This window comes from Harpia harpyja, chromosome 3 (assembly GCF_026419915.1).
Source record: "Harpia harpyja isolate bHarHar1 chromosome 3, bHarHar1 primary haplotype, whole genome shotgun sequence".
Lineage (NCBI taxonomy): Eukaryota > Metazoa > Chordata > Aves > Accipitriformes > Accipitridae > Harpia > Harpia harpyja.
This window is the reverse complement of record NC_068942.1, coordinates 82,190,755-82,209,654: the sequence shown is the minus strand read 5'-3', so window position 1 is coordinate 82,209,654 and position 18,900 is coordinate 82,190,755. Positions and strand designations below refer to the sequence as shown.

At 40.6% G+C, this 18,900-nt stretch overlaps 2 protein-coding genes across 3 annotated transcripts in view; one reads left to right on the top strand and one right to left on the bottom strand.

Annotated features, from left to right (window-relative positions):
* The window catches only part of FANCM (FA complementation group M), a 78,688-nt gene that overhangs the window by 3,775 nt on the left and 56,013 nt on the right, over nt 1-18,900 (top strand). The window contains exons 3-4 of one of the 2 annotated variants that reach the window (XM_052783690.1): nt 132-209; nt 891-1,049. In XM_052783690.1, the coding sequence (XP_052639650.1) occupies nt 132-209; nt 891-1,049 (237 nt within the window). Of the gene's footprint in view, nt 1-131; nt 210-890; nt 1,050-10,381; nt 16,573-18,900 lie in introns of those variants that run through there. The other variant, XM_052783692.1, reaches the window with a different exon arrangement.
* LOC128140171 (heme-binding protein 2-like) lies at nt 5,789-17,003 on the bottom strand. The gene is made up of 5 exons (XM_052783704.1): nt 16,690-17,003; nt 10,284-10,375; nt 8,883-9,024; nt 7,293-7,476; nt 5,789-6,856 (listed from the first exon to the last, which is right to left on the bottom strand). Exons 1-5 carry the CDS (start codon nt 16,913-16,915, stop codon nt 6,685-6,687), a joined length of 816 nt encoding a protein of 271 aa, XP_052639664.1. The 5' UTR covers nt 16,916-17,003; the 3' UTR covers nt 5,789-6,684.

The following is an 18,900-nucleotide window of genomic DNA, read 5'->3' as shown; positions in this document are numbered from 1 at the left end:
TTGAATTTAGATATACCCTTTTTAGAATATTTTGTTAAGCTTTTTCTACTTAATGGGTATTTTCATTGATACGGTTTGTATGAGCAAATAGTCTCCTTTAAGGATATTAACGGAAACTTTCCTATTCTTAGGTTGTAAGGGAACTAAGCAAATATACAAATCAATTTCGGATCTTGGCCCTAAGTGCCACACCAGGCAGTGATACAAAGGTGAGTCAAATCTACTTGCATGTTTGAAATAATAAAGTTTCAGTAAAAGCTGTGTTTAATACCAGTTTGAACGTTGTGTAGGATACTGTAGTCTATTAGAATTCCACGTAAAAACCAAATCTCTTTACAATCCATTAGATGTTAAGGTTTGTCTTTTTCATGCTATAGTCTCTATATTATTGATTTCCCAACCTTTCTAAAAGGAAACAATACCTTTTGGTTTTTGAGAATACAAACCTACTTGAACCAAAAAGAATATAATCTCAGTGCAGAATGACTTTCATATTCTGTTCAGTGTGATATATTGGGTAAATATAAGTAAGGCTTAGCTTTTCAGTTTAAGGCAGATGGACATCCAAATTCAGTTTAAGCTCCTAGCTCCAGGTTACTTCTCATCAGGTATTTCATGGTGCACCCAAAGCCAAAGGGAGAGTTCTGTCTCTCCAGCCCTCATGCAATTGTATGCTTTTGCATTCATGAACTTACCATGTTGGCTCTTTGTATGCTACTTGAGATCTTTAAGTGGAGAGTTTCATTTTTCATCTATAGGTAGTAGGTACCTTTTCCTTACAACTATATTCATGCTAAAATATGGAAATGGTTACTTTAATGTGATACTGACTTGCATTGTTGGGAGTATTAATAAGCAAATATGGTCTTTTTTTGTGGCTTCTCAAACAGGCTGTGCAGCAAGTTATTTCCAACTTACTCATTGCTCAGATAGAGCTATGTGCTGAAGATTCTCCAGAAATTCAGCCTTATTCTCATGAGCGACAAGTGGAAAAAATTGTTGTTCCACTTGGTAAAGAATTGGCAGAAATTCAGAATGCTTACATCGGGGTGAGTTTTTGCATTTATTTGTTGTTAAATGGACAGTGTCACTAAATATATAATCTTCCTTCCTATTTTAACATATCTGTCTAGACTAGCAATAACTTATAAAGGTAACACTTTCCTATGCAATTAACTTTGCCTTTGAGTATAAGGTAAAGAAAAAACCCCATGGTTTCAACTACAGCAGCTGCTGTTCCACTTTGCACCAATGATACCTGTTACCTTGCATAACTTAAAAAAGTTCTGACGGAAAACTTACAGGTTAATTAGTTTTCTCGTCCTCTTTCAGAAGTCCTTGTAAAATTGACATGAGGCCTAAACCGAGGGCTTCTTAATTTAGCTGAATTTATTAAGGTGTTGAGAATGGCCATGCTTGTGTTGTCTAGGTTATTGCCAGCCTTATGAAAACTGTGTATTGACTGAAACATTTTCTCTGATTAAGAATATTCTTTAGAGCTATAAGTCATCTGTAAGTGTACTTAGTTCTCCTTGATTTTTGTTGTTGGGGTTTTTTTTCTGATTTTTTTTTTTTTAAATTTTTCTCTTGAGAGCTTTTTTCTTTTCTTTTTTTACCAGTAGGTAATGTCCAAATATAGGACAGATTAGCAGGGACCAGAACTGTTAGCCAGTCAATGATGACTTAATGGTCTGTGTCTTGTCAGTAAGTTCCTAGTAGACAAATGGTATTACATAAGATACTACTTTGAAGAGTTCAAAATATATGTTCTTTTTTTGTAGGAGACATTAAAAAAATTAGGATTAAGTTAGTATCAGACTGTTGACCTTAGAGTATGATTTTGGTGTAGTTTATGTGAAGACCATTGGAAGGTAAACTTGTTCGTTCATTTTTCTAGATTGAATTAGATCAGCTGTTTTCAAACCAGTAACCTGAGAGTGTATTTAAATGAGGAAGTTCCACTGATAGCCTAGCAAGAACTTCAAAGATAGTTTTGCATCACTACAAGTGCCTCTGAATGCTCGTATTGAGTGCAGGGATTTCATTTGAAGTGTTTCACTTGAGATTTAAGCTGAAATAAGCATGTAGGTTTGGCTAATCTGCTGTAATTGAGGAATATAAACAAACTTTGACTAAATTGTCACTGTGGCTTCAGTGGTTTCCATTTCCTTTCTTTGATCTGGTATTTGCATTTGTATTGCTACTGCTTTACTTAGAAAATACGACTTGTAACAACAGAGAGGGTGTGAAAGGATGGTGCCCCAGCCTTTTCCTGTGTTCCTGGGTAAGCCAAGCCTTAGTCTTAGAGACTTCAGTGCTTTCAAAAGTGGCTCCTGTACCTCAGTTTCTGCAGAGGTGTTTCTGTAGTTGTGCATTTTTCTGTGGCACAGCGATGAACATCAGCCATGCCCTGAAGTTAAATTACACCATTTACTGGACTCCTGTGTTTTGGCTTTTGGTCAGCTTGAGATTAGGGTGTGTGAGTGCAGCCACAGAGAAGCAACAAGTACATGTTGCATTATCCTTGTCCCTTGCCAAAAGCATCAGTCGTGAAGTATGTTCTGAAGGGCATCAGGATTTAGGAGAAAACTCAAATGCATATGTTGCTCTTTGTTAAGTACTGCTTCTCTACAGTTTGATTCTGAAACCAGTCCTACCCCAGTCTGTGCTGCAGCAAGAATTGGGGCAGACTGTGCTGGACGCTTGACAAAAATGGGCTTGCCAATGGCTTCTGCAGTGAGGAAGAGTGAGTTTGCTAGCAGACCTGCTGGCTGCAGCACGTAGACGCATAGCTCCAAATGTACGTGTTTATTTCAAAGAACGTATGTTCTTTTGAAAGCTATTTAAGTTTTATGGGTCTTAGAGCAACCATTTCAAATGTGGGGCTTAAATGGCTTTTGTAAAATCAGAATAGCAACTTGAGACTTCTGCTGTTCCTATTCAAAGGAGAGATAGCAAAAGGACTTGTATGTCCGTTACAAAAATGAAAGCCGGGGTACTCTGCACAATAAGATCATTATCTTTAATTTTGACAAACAGTAACAGTAAACAAGATGACATTTCAGTGAAAATGAAGGATAGTGTAAAACAGCACAACGCAACAATGCCAGATAAATTATGTTTATATTTGTATACATACAATAAGCAAGGCCCTGAGTATCACAATAGCTGGAATAAACCTTTGAGGCACTAACGCTTGTTTGGAAAATACACAGTATGCAGGACAACATTTATCTGTTAAGGCTACGTCATTTAATCCTCCAAAAATATGGGTGAATTCTGTTTTATTATCTCCTTTGAATAGTGGAAATCCAATAACTTCAAATTAAAAATGAAAATCCATTAATTAATGGCTTACAAAATAGAGCCACAGGTGGATAATAATAAAATGCCTATTCTGATAACAGGAGTTAGGTAATCATGCTTGACATGATGTTTCCAAACTTTCTGAAGCGATGTATTTGAGTAATAGTAACGTTTCCTTGGTATTTGCTGGTGTAACTATTAAGTAAACTTTATTGTGTGTCAGTGAAAAAACACAATTCTCCGTGCCCGTGCTTGTGAGGGCCAGTTACAGAAGTTGGTACAATGATCCATAGCCATAAAGTGTATCTTCAAACTTGAGATTAATTGGTTCTCAGCAGCAGAAGCTGTCTAACGTAAGTCAAAATAAATACTATCTTGGAACTCACAGTTTTACATAAAACAACACTGAACACTTTGCTGCAGTTAGGATATCAGCACATTCAGATAAATACCTTAGTTTTATATTTCAGTAACAAGAATGTTTCTATAACATACCCACAAGTAGCTGAGTCACATTAGTATTTAGGTGAAGATTGCCTATGGAAAGAGACATAAGATACAGCAAATGCTTTTTGTAATAGACGTTTAAAATGTAAACTATGTACAAACTGGTACTTTATGGCAAGAGGATTTAACTACTTCCGATAACTATTTGACATTTGTTGTGCCAAAGCATTAAAATAATTTTCATAGCTGGCAAAAGCAATCAAATTCCAGAAGCTTCTTTAATTTGCCATAAAATCTCATCAAAGGTGAAAATTGTTTTTATTTGCTCTTATAAAAGTCTTGGGAGGGGGGTGTGAGGGCAAAACAAAACCTGTTATTTAATGCCTCCCTGGGCCCTCTACTCAACTCAGTTTTTAAAAACTTTTTGTTGTTTTCCATTAACCTGTTAGCTTTCACTTTAATACTGGCTGGCATTTCCAACAGTCTGAGGAAATGTTAAAAATAAATGAAAAGCAAAATAAATAAAAATCAAACAGGAAATAATCCGACATACTGAAAAGGAAGTCTGATTTTTTTTTTTTTTTTTTTTTTTTTTCTCCTCCCCCCTGCCCCCCTCCGGCTATGATCCTGTATCTTGAACAAATTGAGAGGAATAAAACACATGACAGGTACCTTCATCGCCTTGTTCTGTTAAGTAAGAAATACTTTGATGTGCATTTAAATTGGCGCGTAAAAGAAATACTTTGACGTGCATTTAAATTGGCACAGTGGACAAAGTAGTTCCTCATTTGTGACATTTGTGCTGTCACGTGGCAAACCGGCTTTGATAGTTTTCTGGCTGGAGTAAGAAAGATCCCAAACCCACAGTCTTTTTTGAGATTCCCCCCCATCAGTTTAACATCCAGTTAATTTGTGGCAATACAAATGTCTGTGCTGGACTCATGCGGGGTCTCTGAACAGCTAGGGATATCGGACATCCAAAAGAAGAAAGTGAGGACTGCCTTTTTTGTGTGGTGTTTGTGGGGTTGTTTTTTTTTCTTTTTTCCTCCTCAGAAAGACTATCAGTTTGCCTGTGTCAAAACAAAGGCTTTTCTCTCTCTCTCTCTCTCTCTCTCTCTCTTTTTTTTTTTTTTTTTTTTTTTTTTTTTCCCCTTCACCCCGCTGTCTCCCCGAGGGGTCTCTGCGGGCAGCAGCCACCAGAAAGCGCCTTGCCCACGCGTGAGCACGCTCGGCTGGGCCAGCCGGCACTCTGACCTTGCTGCTCAGCCGGGGCTTTCAGGTTAAGCCTGCAGTCAGTGTGGTGCAGCAGAGCGCCGTGTGGAACCGGGAGCCTTAAAGCTCCCGAGACCTGTTCGTTTATTCAGTCAGAAGTACTACGTAAATCCATTTTGTTTGCCAGTTAACTCTACTGTAAGCTAGCCGACACGGGCTCTGGTTGCCGTTTTGTATGCTGTAACTGAAGAACACAAAAGCTCTATTTAAAGCCTAAACCCTGTAATCAATAAATAATGCTGGTGATGTACTTAATGAAATTTTATATAAAAAGACATTTACTTCTATTAAGATTAAACTCTACCATCAGATCTGTAACGGGACATATTAAGAAGGGATTTTTGAGAGCAAAACTGTTTGCTACCCCGATTCTAAAGTGCAGTAGGTGCTCTTTAACTGTAGTAAACAGTAAAGCATGAATGCTGCTTTCAGACCTTCTGATGCATGTAGAACTATGTGAGCTTGTCTTTCAATCACAGTGTGCTAGACTAGCAGTTGTCTACTTGAAGAATTATCATATGGATGAAGCGTAAAAGAAACAAGCTGCAATACGGAAAATTAGATATTAGGAAGAAAAATTCTCACAGTGAGGGTGGTCAAATACTGGAACAGGGCCCAGAGGGGTTATGGGCTCCTCATCCCTGGAGATGTTCAAAATCCGACTGTGTGAGGCCCTGAGCAGCCTGCTCTGCCAGCAGCGCAGCAGAGAGCTGGACCAGGTGACTGCCAGAGGTCACTTCTGGCTGAAATTTTTTCTGTACTGCCAGAAGACTCTGAAAAGTACTGAACAAATTACTTCAGCTCTGGTGTTTTAACATTCAGCAAAGTTGTAAGAAGAAAGTGTTCAGAAAACTGAAGAGTTAAGAATAACCACTTTCTATTCAGGAATGCTGAATATAGTTGTGGGATTACTATGAGTGTGTGATTAAGGTAACCTGTAACTTTTGCTATCAAAACTTTAATCACCATTAGGACTGTTCTACCACCTTGGTCTCTTCTCAAGGTTAAAAATACTTTGGTTGAACGCTTTTTGAGGTAAGCATTAAGAATCTTTGCGCCACAGATGATGACATTAAAAGTAGTCAGTGTTGGCCTACTCTTACTCATTGGTTTAATCTCAGTGGTCTACATCTGGTAGTTTTCTTCAGAAATTAAGGCCTGAGCATTCTTTTTCTGAAGCATAGCCTGCATGTGCGAGGTGCTTTTAATGTGTGTCCCACTGAAAGCCCCAAGAAGGACTTTGTGTCCTGGTGCAGCACTAGGTACCCAGAGCAGGCCAGGCCATGGGCTCCAGGATCTCCCCTAGGACTGTCCCAAGCCACAAGCAGTCTAGAGGTGCTAATAAGTGGATGAGGAGAGAGGTCTCTGTCTCCCTTATCTTGTAAAAAAAGATAAGGTGAACTAACCTTTAAAGTGCTAAAAATCTCCATAAAATTGTGTAAAAACTGTGAAAGTTGACATAGGAAAGTTGACATAGGTGTATGTTTCAGGTGTTACCTTTGATTATTAAGTTGGAGTGATTGCCTTGCTACACTGACTAAAAGCCACATTTCTAAAATCTTTGAGGGTTTGACATCTAGTCTCATGTGATTCACCTGTAAGATTCTGCCAGTAAATCAGAACTGATTCTTGTGACTGACAAGCATCAGAAATGAGAAGCTATGGTCTTTGAAGGAACCATATCTCATTGTGTCGATTGGCAGCAGCTGGATTCGTGTATCCTGCAATGATGAACGTGTCCTGCAAACATAACTCGGGACTCTCCAGAATTTCTGCCAACAGGTTTATTTCTCTCATTATAGAGTCTTCATTGGTGATTCCTCTGAAGCTCCTGTAACAATCAACTTCATATCAAGTTCTTTTTAAATTCCACAGTTTTTCCAGAGCCTAAAAAATGCCGCCTTCTAAATTATTTAGTCATGTTTCACAAATGATACTACCTGACTGTGATCTCAAACAGATAACAATTTTTTCTTAACGTTTTCACTGATATGTCAGACTTTTTTCCCCAGCTACACAGAATAGTCTATGTTCTGAGATGCTGTTATATCTCACATTTACAGATGCATCATTTTACCAACTAAGTTGGTAACCGTTATTTCCTGAATATCCCAGTTTGATAAAGCAGGCAGCTTTTAACAATTACTGAAAATCAAGTTTTACTGTTTGTTAGCTTTTAGAACTTGATTTAAAAGATGTAACATGCCCAAATTGCAAATTGCATCTTTTTACCATTTTTACTAGAACAAAATCAAAATGTTTCTTACCTACTATAAACAATAGTAGAAGGCCATTCTTCAATTATTATGTCAGAATCAAAAGGATGAGGTGGCTCGTCCTGCAGCACTTCAGGCAGGTAGTATGCTACTGTCACTGACTGTGTCATCTCCGATTGAGATTCGTTTGTATGGACTATGGTCACAATGGGTATTGTTATCCCCAAGTACAGTCCTGAGGAGACATACATGACTTTTAGAAAATACAAATGGAAGTCTACATATGGTGCTTGACTTCTGAACTCACACTGAATAATACAAAGTGAGTACCACAGAGCAGAGTTTCATTATGAAAAGGTATTCAGTAGGATGTTTTAGAAAATGGGTTTGTGTATTCCAAGTGGAAGTAGCATTTTATTATGCCTTGTAGTTTGTGTGTGTGTATATATCTCTAGAATCTACACATGCAAATATGTGTGCATGTGTGTCTAAAATGTGGTATTTGGTGAGCTCTCCTATCTTCATATAGGGCAAGGAGTTTGACTTAACTTCTTTCCTCCTCTTAAGAGGGTTGTGTTTATCTTGTAAACTGACCTTGTATCATGTTTTAAATATTTAGGAACAAACAATGTAGGCAAGACAAGGGGGCTGCATTGTGAATTCATTTAGGATTTGCTGTTACCAAACATGTTGCTATGTTATTTGCAGTGCTATAGGAAAAGGTTGTGATTTTTGACTGTGCAGGTAGCAGTGATGACTAGGAGTGGGAACTTTGCTTCTGTACACAGTTTGAAAACAAAACTGCACTGTTCTGGAGCCAAAATTACTTTTAAACCATGTTAAAGGGTTAAAAGAATGGAGAGAGTGGGGAAGATACCTGATTAAGGAAAAGCTTTCATGATCAATGCTTTCAGTTTCTTGGAAAGAAAATTAAGGGTTGACTTGATTGCAACATATGTACTATTATGGAACAAAACACTGGGCATTGCAAAACTTTTTAATCAACTGGAGAAGGAAAAAAATGAGAACTGATGGCTGAAGTTAAAACCAGATTAAGTTGGATTGGAAAATAGGTGCACATTTTTCATGCAGGCACAAGTTATCAGGGACATGGTGGACTTGCCATTAAAGTACGTGAGTTAAAACTGTATTATCTTTCTGGAAAATATGCTTCAACCACAAATTTTTGGTGTCCACTCAGACATACACAAGTTAAGTATCGTATACTAAAATGGAGGCAAAACATTATGGTCTCTTTTGGCATTACACTCTGAGTAGGTTCTTAGAATATGTGATTTCAGTACTGCTGTGAAAACTAAACCACTAAAATTCTGTAGCAAAAGCCTAATGTATAGCTGAGAGCCTACAAAAATAGCCAGTATCAATTCTCAGGCAGCTGTAGTGGTCACAGTGCCCCTGGAAACAGTGGTGGTTTCCCACAGATGTTCTCTTCTAGCACGTATGCAGAGGGAGCAGCACTTTGGTTTAGACTCTGCTGGAAAGGCTGTATTACAGGAAGCCATCCCTCTAGACAGGGTGGTGTATTTGGAAGAAGCTCATGAAAGTATCTTCCCAATTAGGAGGAGCTAGTGCATAAATAAAATGTTTCAACTTTAACGTAGAATTGGGGGTACCAATTACCTGAGGAATTCTGCTCACAAATGTACCTCATAAGCTTCATGAATCCAAGGCATATGCTCTGTTCATACTGTTTTTCTTTCATTTTTATGCAAGCCCACTTGGCTTTTCCATACTGACGTTTTTCGTAAAGCAGATCTCCAAGCTGCAAACACAGTAAGATAATTTGTATTTTAACTTAATCACCTAAAAAACCCGTGCAAACAAATAAAAGTCAAACAATATTCCAGTGCTTTACTTACAGCATAGAGAAATCAGATTTTAAGTCTCAGTGTCAGCTATACGTTAAATGCATTCTGTTTAATACTTAGTTCACATGTGCTTCATTTCAAGGTCTAAGCTGGTATATAATAAGTAGATATCCAAAACCAATGCAGTGTGCGCATCTTACTTGAGTACAAGAATAATTGCATCTTTTTTTCAACTGTCAGTAAAATGATATTGAAAGGAACATGTGAATTTCAATCCTTCCTCGTATGAATTAAGAAGGTATATGCTGCTGATCTGGGGCCAAAACTTATTTCAGCAGACTTCTAGGTAGCTCTCCTTTAAAATAAGGAACTGCCATCTTTTGGGCTTGCAGTATTAAGCATTTAGTTGGAATTAACACTGAATAACCTTATTTTTTATCTGCAGTTATTACAGTAGTACTAAGAAATTGCTTTCAAGCATTTAATTCCAGCATAAATAGTCAGGAGTCCCAAACTGTTTAGATGAAATACACTCAATCAAATTGTGACATTTATAAATTTGAATTATATAGATCTACTTAAAAGAAATGTGACAAGAATTCTTTATACATGGTTAGTAAAGATTTTCTTGACTTGTCATGTATTTAAGGTTAGACACTTGTTTGTACATTTCCTGAGCTGTAAACAATTTGCTAGACATCGGTTTCAATTTTTCATTAGAGGGTAAGATGGTTTTGATAATTTGTAAATTTGTAAATTGCTGCTTTGTTTAATAATGATCCATGATACAGAAGCACATGTTTGGTTTTAAAGTCAGATATTAATCTATTTCAAGTATTCTTTGCTAAGGTTTTGTTAACATGATTTTGCAAAGAAGCAAATGCATTGATTTAAATGAATAGGCATTTTTATTTCAAATGTCAAAATATGAGGGGGTTTTGTTAAATTAATTATAAAGTGTCACAAAGACTTTAATTCCTTGCCATCTTCTGACATTTCTGCTAGTTTCTACCTTACAAAAAAGAGAAATTCACACATGTAAGAGTGGTGAGGTGTTAAAAATGAAATGTAGTTATCCAGTTATAATGCTTTGCACTTATGATATTAAAAATCCTGAATGGTTAAAATAATTTTATAAAGAAACATATTTTTGGAAGCTAGGTATGAATACTGAAAACACTGTTAAAACCTCAACTGGGAAGGGAAACGGTACCTTTTCTTTGCGCTGGATCAGAGTAAATGGGATGGTCTGTCTCTCCTGGGGATTGTTATTTCTAGTCAGCTGCTGAATTGGCTCTGCCATCTCTGTAACAAAATAACACATTTACAATTTTAGATGTAGAAAGGAGTCTGGGGACCTTGTTTTTGTAACAAAGTTTAAGTTTTGTAAGTTTAGTTTGCTCTTCAATATTAACGCAGAAGGTTAACTGGCTTCTGTCTCTGTACTGTTGGGAACAGATTTCACTCTCCCACTCCTCCTATATTGCAGTTGCACAGGTGTCTAGGGAAAGCTTTTGGGGGAGACCAGTCTCCTGGGTCTGTGCTGGTGTTGCCAGGAGAGGATTTCAAAATAAAAGGCAAACAAATGTTTTAATTAAGAAGTAGAAGAGAACATGAACTTTTGTTTGTAGCTTCAGGAGACTGCACAGAACAGGACACACACTGGGCTGTATCAGCAAGACTGCAGCCAGCCGGTCAAGGGTGGTGACTGTTCTGTTTGTTGCTCATGAAGCTGCATTTCACTTTATGGTACAGCAACAGCACTGATGAACTCAAGATACTTTGGTGGAGGGCCGCCCAGCTGGTTAGGGCAGGATGGAGCGTAGAAGGGGCTGGGAGAACCTGATGTACTCAGGCTGGAGGGGAGAAAGTGAAGGTGGGGTGTGGAGGGGGGATCAAAGTGCAGTCTCCACCACGTAGTGGAAGGATATAGAGAAGACTGAGACTCTGTTTAGAGGTGTACAGTGATAGGGTGAGAGGCAGCAGACGTACAATTGCCATACAGAAAATTCTGATTAGGTATAGAAAAAAACCCACAAAACCCCAAAATCACAGTGTGAGTGATCAACCGCTGGGACAGGGGCCCAGAGATGTTATGGAGCCTCTGTCCTTGGAAAAATTTAAAAGTCAGCTAGATGAGGCCCTGAGCAACCTGAAACCCAAAAGTTAGGAACTTAACTCAGCAACTAGCCCTGCTTTTAACAAGGGGTTAGACTACAGATCTCCAGGGGCTCCTTACAACCTGAATTATTTCATAGTTCTGTATTGGCTAATTCTACATATTATACCTACTCAGTGTAAATAGATGCTTATACTTTCTTTAAAAGAAAAGTGCTGAAACTATAGATGAGGGAGGAGAAAAGTGTCCTGTTAAGCTAAAGAAATAGAAGATGAGGAAACTTAAAATTCCTCAATGTATACTTCACTGAAGAAATGTGTCTTAAGAAGACGTGATTATTTAACAAAGAAATTGGAACATAGATTCGTGTCAATTGACACAAATCTCTTTTTGTTGCATAGTAGTTTCATAGGTATGTGCTGTCTGAAAGTTTTTATTTCAGTTTGGAAGGGGCAGAAGTGACTTAGAGTGAATATTAACATTCTAGCAAAGTTCAAACATAATTTACATAAAGGTGGGAGTAGAGCAAAGCAAGCTTTGTAACTTGTGTTCTGTTTGTCAGGTTCCATTACACCCAGCAGAAAGAAATACAGTGGTTGAATGTTCTCAAATAGTCAGTTACCATAAAGCACTAGTAAAGATTAAATGGAATGTACTAAAGTTGACTAATAGGGACGCCCTGTGTTTTGCATGCTTCTTATGTTTGCCATTGACTGTCGTCTCGCCCTTTGGAACGAGAAGGGCTCGGAGTACAGTCTAATGTGTCATCACTTCTGATCTCAGCTCACATTTTGGTGGCTCATTATGTGAAGGAGAGTGTTAATAGTTGACTGTTGTTGAAGAACTGTAAGCACCTGCATGCTCGCTTGCCAATACTGAGATGGAACTGAAATGTGCTGTGACTTTTTGAATGATTCTCACGTTTTGTAAGAAGTTAAATAACGAACCTGTTCTCTATTTCTAGATGTAGTGACACTACCAATCATCCAGTCTGTATTAATGGTACACTTTCCAGCCAAGCTCAAATGGATAGAAGGAGAAAATATATTATACTTGCGTATATAATACTAGCATATTCTAGTACTTCTGTTCTCCTACAATTTTGTCATTTAAATGTGGTTGGATTAGGTGTATTTGCAACTATGGTTATCTTGACATCAGTTCTAGCTGCAGTTCATAAACAAATTCTGCTTAGAAGTTGATCCCTAACAGACAGGCTTGGAAACTCTGGATATAAGGTTAGTCTTAGGAATGGAAAGCCTCTCTTCCAAAAGAGTTAGTCCCTTGCCTTTCAAAGGTGAAGTAATACAGACATTTGTGTACTTTTATAGAGGATTAGAAACTTAATTTTTATGTACAGTGTTTGAAAGTCTGGATGTGAATTTCTGCCGTACTACCTCATGGTATATATCAGACATTCATGAAAAGGACTAAAAGGGACTAAAGTTTCAACTGAAATAAGAGCCCTTCTCTTAGGTGTTTTAAGTGCCTCAGCATCTTAAGTGGAAAAGGCAGGATGATAGGGGAAGAGAGTATTATCCATGTTTCAGAGAAGAGGAGAATTAAGATGCAGGAGAATTAACTTGGCCGAGGTCACTCAGTAAATCTGTAGATGAGCTGGGAATCAAACCTACATCTCCTGGCATCCAGTGCAGGGGTTTTAGCTTTAAGACTATTTGGAATAGTAAAGATGGTTTTAATAAGGGGGAGAAAGCTACACTTTAGTTAATTTTAAACTTTTTTTTTTTAAATGTGATTGGGAAACATTTAATTAATAACTGACATGTAAAATTGATCTCTTTGGAGGCTGAGAGAAAAATAAAAGTACATTAGACTTTCCACAGAGTACTCAAGAATTAGGAAACATTTTAGGACTCTAGAAATGTTAACTCTATTTTTAGATTCCTTTATTGATAAGTGTGGAGGGGTTTATATTTTTTCTTTTTTTTTTTTTTTTTCTTCCATATTAATGCACAGGATAGGGATTACAACTGGATTACAACTAATTAAAGTCCTTTTGGGAGTTTTATTCTTAAGTTTGTGAATCCACACCTGTCAGGCAGGATGGTATAACATTTGGATTATAAATATTTTAACCTGTAAAATACTTTAGATTATACTGCCCAAAAGCAAGTGAGTTGCTTGGTTTACATGTCATCTGTCAGTCCAAGCTTGCAAACTTGAATACTGGTGTGACAAAACAAGGCACGATGAGTTGTAGCAGCGTAGCTAGGTAAAGGCTTAGTTTAATTCAATTTCAAAATTGTGATTACAGTTGCTACTACAGGTAGGTATTGTGAAACAGGCAAATCTTTTCAAAGGGGTTTATATAGATAAGGCACATTTGACAAGACTTGTTCGTAGCAGCAAGACTGAACAGTATTTAAATTGTTGCATGTCTTAATTTGTGTCTGATTGGACCTGCTGGGAGTGCCGCTGAAGTGGGATGTACTTGTCAGCTGCGCTCTTAAATAATGTACATGCACACAAAACTCTGTCATTCTAGAGGAGACAGCCTTTGTAATGCTGGGAACCAAAATCTTAATGCTGAAAAGAACCACTAGACATGCACCTTGGAGAGGATAATTGGGGAAACAGCTCTGGGAGGTGTCTACGAGCACCATCTTAAGAAGCAGGCTCAGTGCTGAGCTGGGGTGGGCTTCAGCGTGAGGCTGCACCACTGGGATGACCCAGCGGTGGAGACTCTGTAGTCCTTCCCCGCACGCTTCCTTCAGCTGACAGATGTTTTGGCTGTCCAGCAGCCTCTGTACCAGCAGAGCCTTGCTGCCACTTACGTGAGGTAACCTCAGCAGGGGAGGTGCATTGGAATTGATGGAAAACCACCTGCAATTCAGATCTAAAGTTTGATCTGGAGCCTGGGTACTTGACCTCAGAGCATGCTTCTTGGTGCACTGAGTATCTTTAGCCAACTTTACGTTTTAGCAAGTAGATGGTTTTGATGGGTAGCAACTTTCCTGAGCTTGCTTATTAATGAATGTTCTTACACTGAAATTAGAATTGAGAAATTTAACTGCTGTAGCATGTTTTTTGCTTCTACTGGGAGTAGATAAAATAGAGTTTTCAAGCCAAGAAAGTTAGATTATACCTTTCTGCACCTTCTGTTTTCTTTTACCTTTTTGTTGCAAGGTTTGGCATAGGCCAGTCAGTCAGTCTGTAGGATTAAGATCTTGTTAATATTGATAAATTGCAATATCTGTTCACATCTCACAAAATCTTAGGTTTTTTAGAATGCTTACAGTGTTCCTGTTACCTTAAAAGGTGCTAACAAAAGCTACAAAGCAAGTCATCTTTTTGAAAGGTATATTGTCACCATGGAACAAAACAGGTGTCAAAGCTTGTGGCAGTCCAGAGCTATTGATGAGAAGGATGGTAATATTCTTATTTTGCAGACTTTACCACTAGACTACAGGAAATACACATTCTGTTGTTAAGGTCTCAAGTGCTCTGCCTGCACAGTTACCAGGCTGGCAGTCAATAGTCGGCCAAGTAAAGTTCTTCTGTTTTCATGCATTGTGGCTTCAGTGACAGCAGCTGCTTGGCTGGGGCACACTAGTCGAGAGAGGTGGTCTGCTTCTTATTGACAGGGAGGATTTCTCCTCCCAGAAAGTCATCTCTGTTGCCTCTCTGTGTTCCCTGGGGCTCAAGTACACTTTTAGCTGACTGGATACCAAACATGGATATTAACAGTTAACTTGAACTTTGAATGGACCATGTAAACTCATCTGGCACTCTCTTAGGCTGTTCTAGCTGAGATGCAGTCCCCTCCTGACATACAGCCCTGGACAATATCTGAAGAAAAATCTTCTGTTTAGATTTTTGTAATGTTTGCTTAGTGCTACAAAGTAAACCTTTTATAATACAGTAACTAAAATGTGGTAAAATACTAGTTTTGACATATTTCCTGGACTTGATATCCTGCCTCATAAATCTTAGGAATTTCAATGCCTTGTTTCACTACGTATCAGAATACCAGATAATTTTGTGGGAAGGAATCTTGTTTTCTGCTACACAAAGCTAGTCTTAAGGAGCAACTTGGCATCCATGAGTTCACACCTCACTCGTGCATGCGTTAAAACCTCTCCCCCTGCCTCTGTGCCCCTGTAGAATCAGAAGCCTTCAGATTTAATGTCCTGATTACAGACGCAAACCCGTGGCTGCTGGCGTGTGTCTTGGAACTATGGGATGGCACTGCTGGCACAGGGCATCCAAAGAGCCCCCCTAATAAGGGGGCAGTGAGGACAAGGCAAGCCAGAGAACTCTGTTCAGTCTGACCTTGCCCTTCTTTTAGTACCTGATGGGGTGTTAATTTACATTGTTAAAACATTAGAAAGATAAGATGAGACTTCTACATGTGACTTGAAAAGGCGGTTGTACCTTCTTTGCTGTGTTGGAATATAGAAAAAGTTTTTAAAGAACAGTCATTTCATTTTGGTAGTGTCTAGTGCAGTCTTGTTCAAGGTTTTGCTGCTTCCCATCCTCTTAGAAGGTGATTTATCTGAACAGCAGAGATGCTAATGATCTCTCTCTACTTCTCTGAGCTAAGTTTGCAGTTACTCTCTGCTGCTTGTTGTGAGTTACCTGACTTGTTACAGTCTTTCAGATGGTTCAGTCTTTCTCAAAACTGAAAAGAAACAATTTCTTAATAAGATAAGCCTGGGAGGCTTAGTGTCAAAAAGCAAAGTTGATCCTTTTTACTTGTTTACTCTGTGCCATCTTTCAATTCAACCGCCTTTCTTTAAAGAACTAACCTTTTGGATAAGTACAGGAGACACTCTTAAGAAGAATGCTTTTGCAGGTAGTCAATTTGAGCCTGAAAACTCACATCAGTCCTCCTTAGTGTAAATAGGTCAATCCACTACGACTACAGCCGCTTCTCTAGGTTAGAAAAATCTGTCGAATCGCCCCGTGCAAAGCTTCCGCGCAGACTTTCCGTCTGTGGGAAGCGTGCACCGTTCGGATGGCCGTGTGTTGCAGTACCCCGTGCCGCACACCGCGCACCTCCCCAGCCCTAGCCCTGCCCCAGAGCCAGCCTTGCCGCAGCTGCTCGCACCAGGCGTCCCTAACCCGGCCTCCCCGCCGCTGGCCGGCGTGACCCTGCCGCTGCCGTGGGCAGGCGAAGGGGACCGTGCTCCTCCCGGCCCTGCCCTGCGCCCTCTCTAGGGGGGACAGCTGGGTGCCAGCCCCGAGGACAGGCTCCCCCGGGCTCTCTTCGCAGGTGTCGGGGACCTGCCTCCCCCGTGAAACGCGTGCGGGGGCTCCCCGGGGAACTCGTCACCGGCACGGGTATGGCACACGGAGCTGCCGAGAGGGACGCGCTGCAGCTGAAGGTCAGGAGTAACCGGGAAGGTGACGGTACCGGCCGGTAAGCTCAGCGATGCCGCCTCCCTAATCCCCCTAAAGCCCAGCGGGCCGCTGTGGGCGTAAGCGGCTTAGCCCGCCCCGAGCGCTGCCCGCTTGCGGCTGCCCGGCCGGCTCTTACCCCGGGGCACGTCCACCTGGTGCCCCCTGCCCACGCTCTGCCAGTAGCTCAGCAGCCGCTCCTGCTCCTCGTCCTCCATGCGCTCGGCCTCCTCCTCCAGGCTGCTGCCGTTGCTGTGGTACGCCGAGTCGGGGCTGTCCTCCGCCATCCCGTCCAGGTCCTCCAGCGTGATCATCGCCGGGGCGCCCGGCTCCGCGCCGCCCATGCGGCACCCGCCCGTCTCCATCGTGCCGTGCCGTGCCGAGCCGAGCCGGGGAGCGGGCTGGGTGCGCTGCCGCCGCCGCGCCGCTTTATGAAGGGCTCGCCCTGCCCAGGGATTTGAGGGCGGGGGGGCGAGCGCCGGCACAGGCGGGGGCGGCCCCCGCCTCTGCCCGCCCGCCGCCGCCGGGGCAGTGCCGGGGGCGGGCGGTTCGGGCTGGCGGAGCTCCGGCGAGGGTCCCTGCGCAGAACCGGCGGTACTTCGCTAGCAGTCCTGATGCGCTGTAGCTTCACCCGGCGCTGTAGGATGCAAGCAGTATAGGTTTTAAAGAAGTTTGTGTTTCGTATGTCTTCTCGCTGTTAACTCGGGCTCTCTTTCCTAGATATTCTCTTCTTCATCTTTTTTCCCCACTGCTTTTCTTGTCCTGTTAGTCCTCCTTTATTGTGACTCTCTTTTAATGTTTTCAAACTGTGCTTGAAAGGCAGATCTTTCATTTTATTCAGGGGTGTCTGCAAGGTCATTCCAAAGTGGCTCCAGTTAGGAATGCAAAAGCCATGGCTCATTTTGTTATTGAAAGTCCAGCTTTGGAAGTTGACAGCTGCACAATTTTGCCATTGCTGAGGCAAGCCTTTATGAGAAAGGTAGATGAGCAGACCTGTTATGGGGATGGCTATGACAATTAAAGCAGGATCTGAATTTGAGTCAGGGGTCTGTGTGGAGCATATTGTTCTACTTGTAGTTGTCTCTCATTCCAACTTTAATGTGAAATAAGCATTGTGGTCCTTTTTGCATGGGCCGGAAAGGGGAACCTCTGGGCTTTTAGAATTTTAGAAAAATAGCAAAATAGTCCTCTCCCATACACTGTTGAGATGTTTGCAGGAAGAGACCAAAGGTTGGGGATATAACTGTTGACTCTGTGATGTGATGCTTAATTCCCTGTCCCCCCTCCTTCCTTTTTTTTCTGATCAGTATCTTTCTCTCAGGCTCAGCTTTGGTTACCTAACCCAGGGGCCAATCTTGGTGTGACAATGAAGTATTAATTGCCTTAGAAACCAGAGACGTGCAAGTCCTGACTGTGTACTTCTGACACTACAGACTGAAATCCTGCTGTTCCTATCAAGTGTTTCTGTAAAAGCTGACCAGCCAAGGACTGTTGTTTCTTGGAGAATTTGCAAATGGAAGAACAACTGCCAGTGGGAATGTCCTGAGAGAACAGTTCTTTCCTAGTGAATTTAGCATATGTGTGTTTTTTGGTTTGTTTTTTTTTTTTTTTTTTTTTTTCAGAAAAGTAGAATGCACTTGTTGCAGTAAGTGAAGCAGATAGTTCCACTGTGAGGATGTTCGGCCTCTTAGTTGTGGACATCAGCACCACAGACTCTTCTCTGATCTGAAATTCACTGAGAAGGCAAATCCTTGACAAATGTAGGAGATGATGTTTGCTTAAGTATTTGGTTGTCTGATGATTTGATTTCATGGTCAACTACCTAGTGTACAGAACCTCAAGTTTCATTGAAAACGTGCTGAAACGGACTGTATTTTGGGGCAGTTATCAGATCTTCCTCGCAAAGGTGCTATTGAACTTTTTGTGGGGCAGCTACACTGCTGTGGGTAGGTACCTTGAAGTAAGGCACATGAATCGAGCCACATCACAGGTAGTGTCTTAAATTACATTTTAGTGCAGTACAAACACTGACTGCAGTTTTGTGGGTAAGGAATTTTCCATGTGATTTTGGAACTTGGATTATTACTACCAAGTGGGGGCATCCTGGCTCTTGGAGATTTCTTCCAGGAAACCATTGTTCTTGAGAAGAGCCGACTCTTTGAGGCAATGTGTAGAGGTTCTTCCTCTGCCTATCCTGCATAAGTAATTCTGACACTTTCTCACAGAAAACAGTCCCAACTCTTTTGTTCAAGACTTAATTATGAGAATAAATGGTTGCTTAAATGAAATGACTCTGTTTAAAGGATTGCTAAGCGTTGTTGCTGGAGATGGGGGGGGGGAAACAACCAAA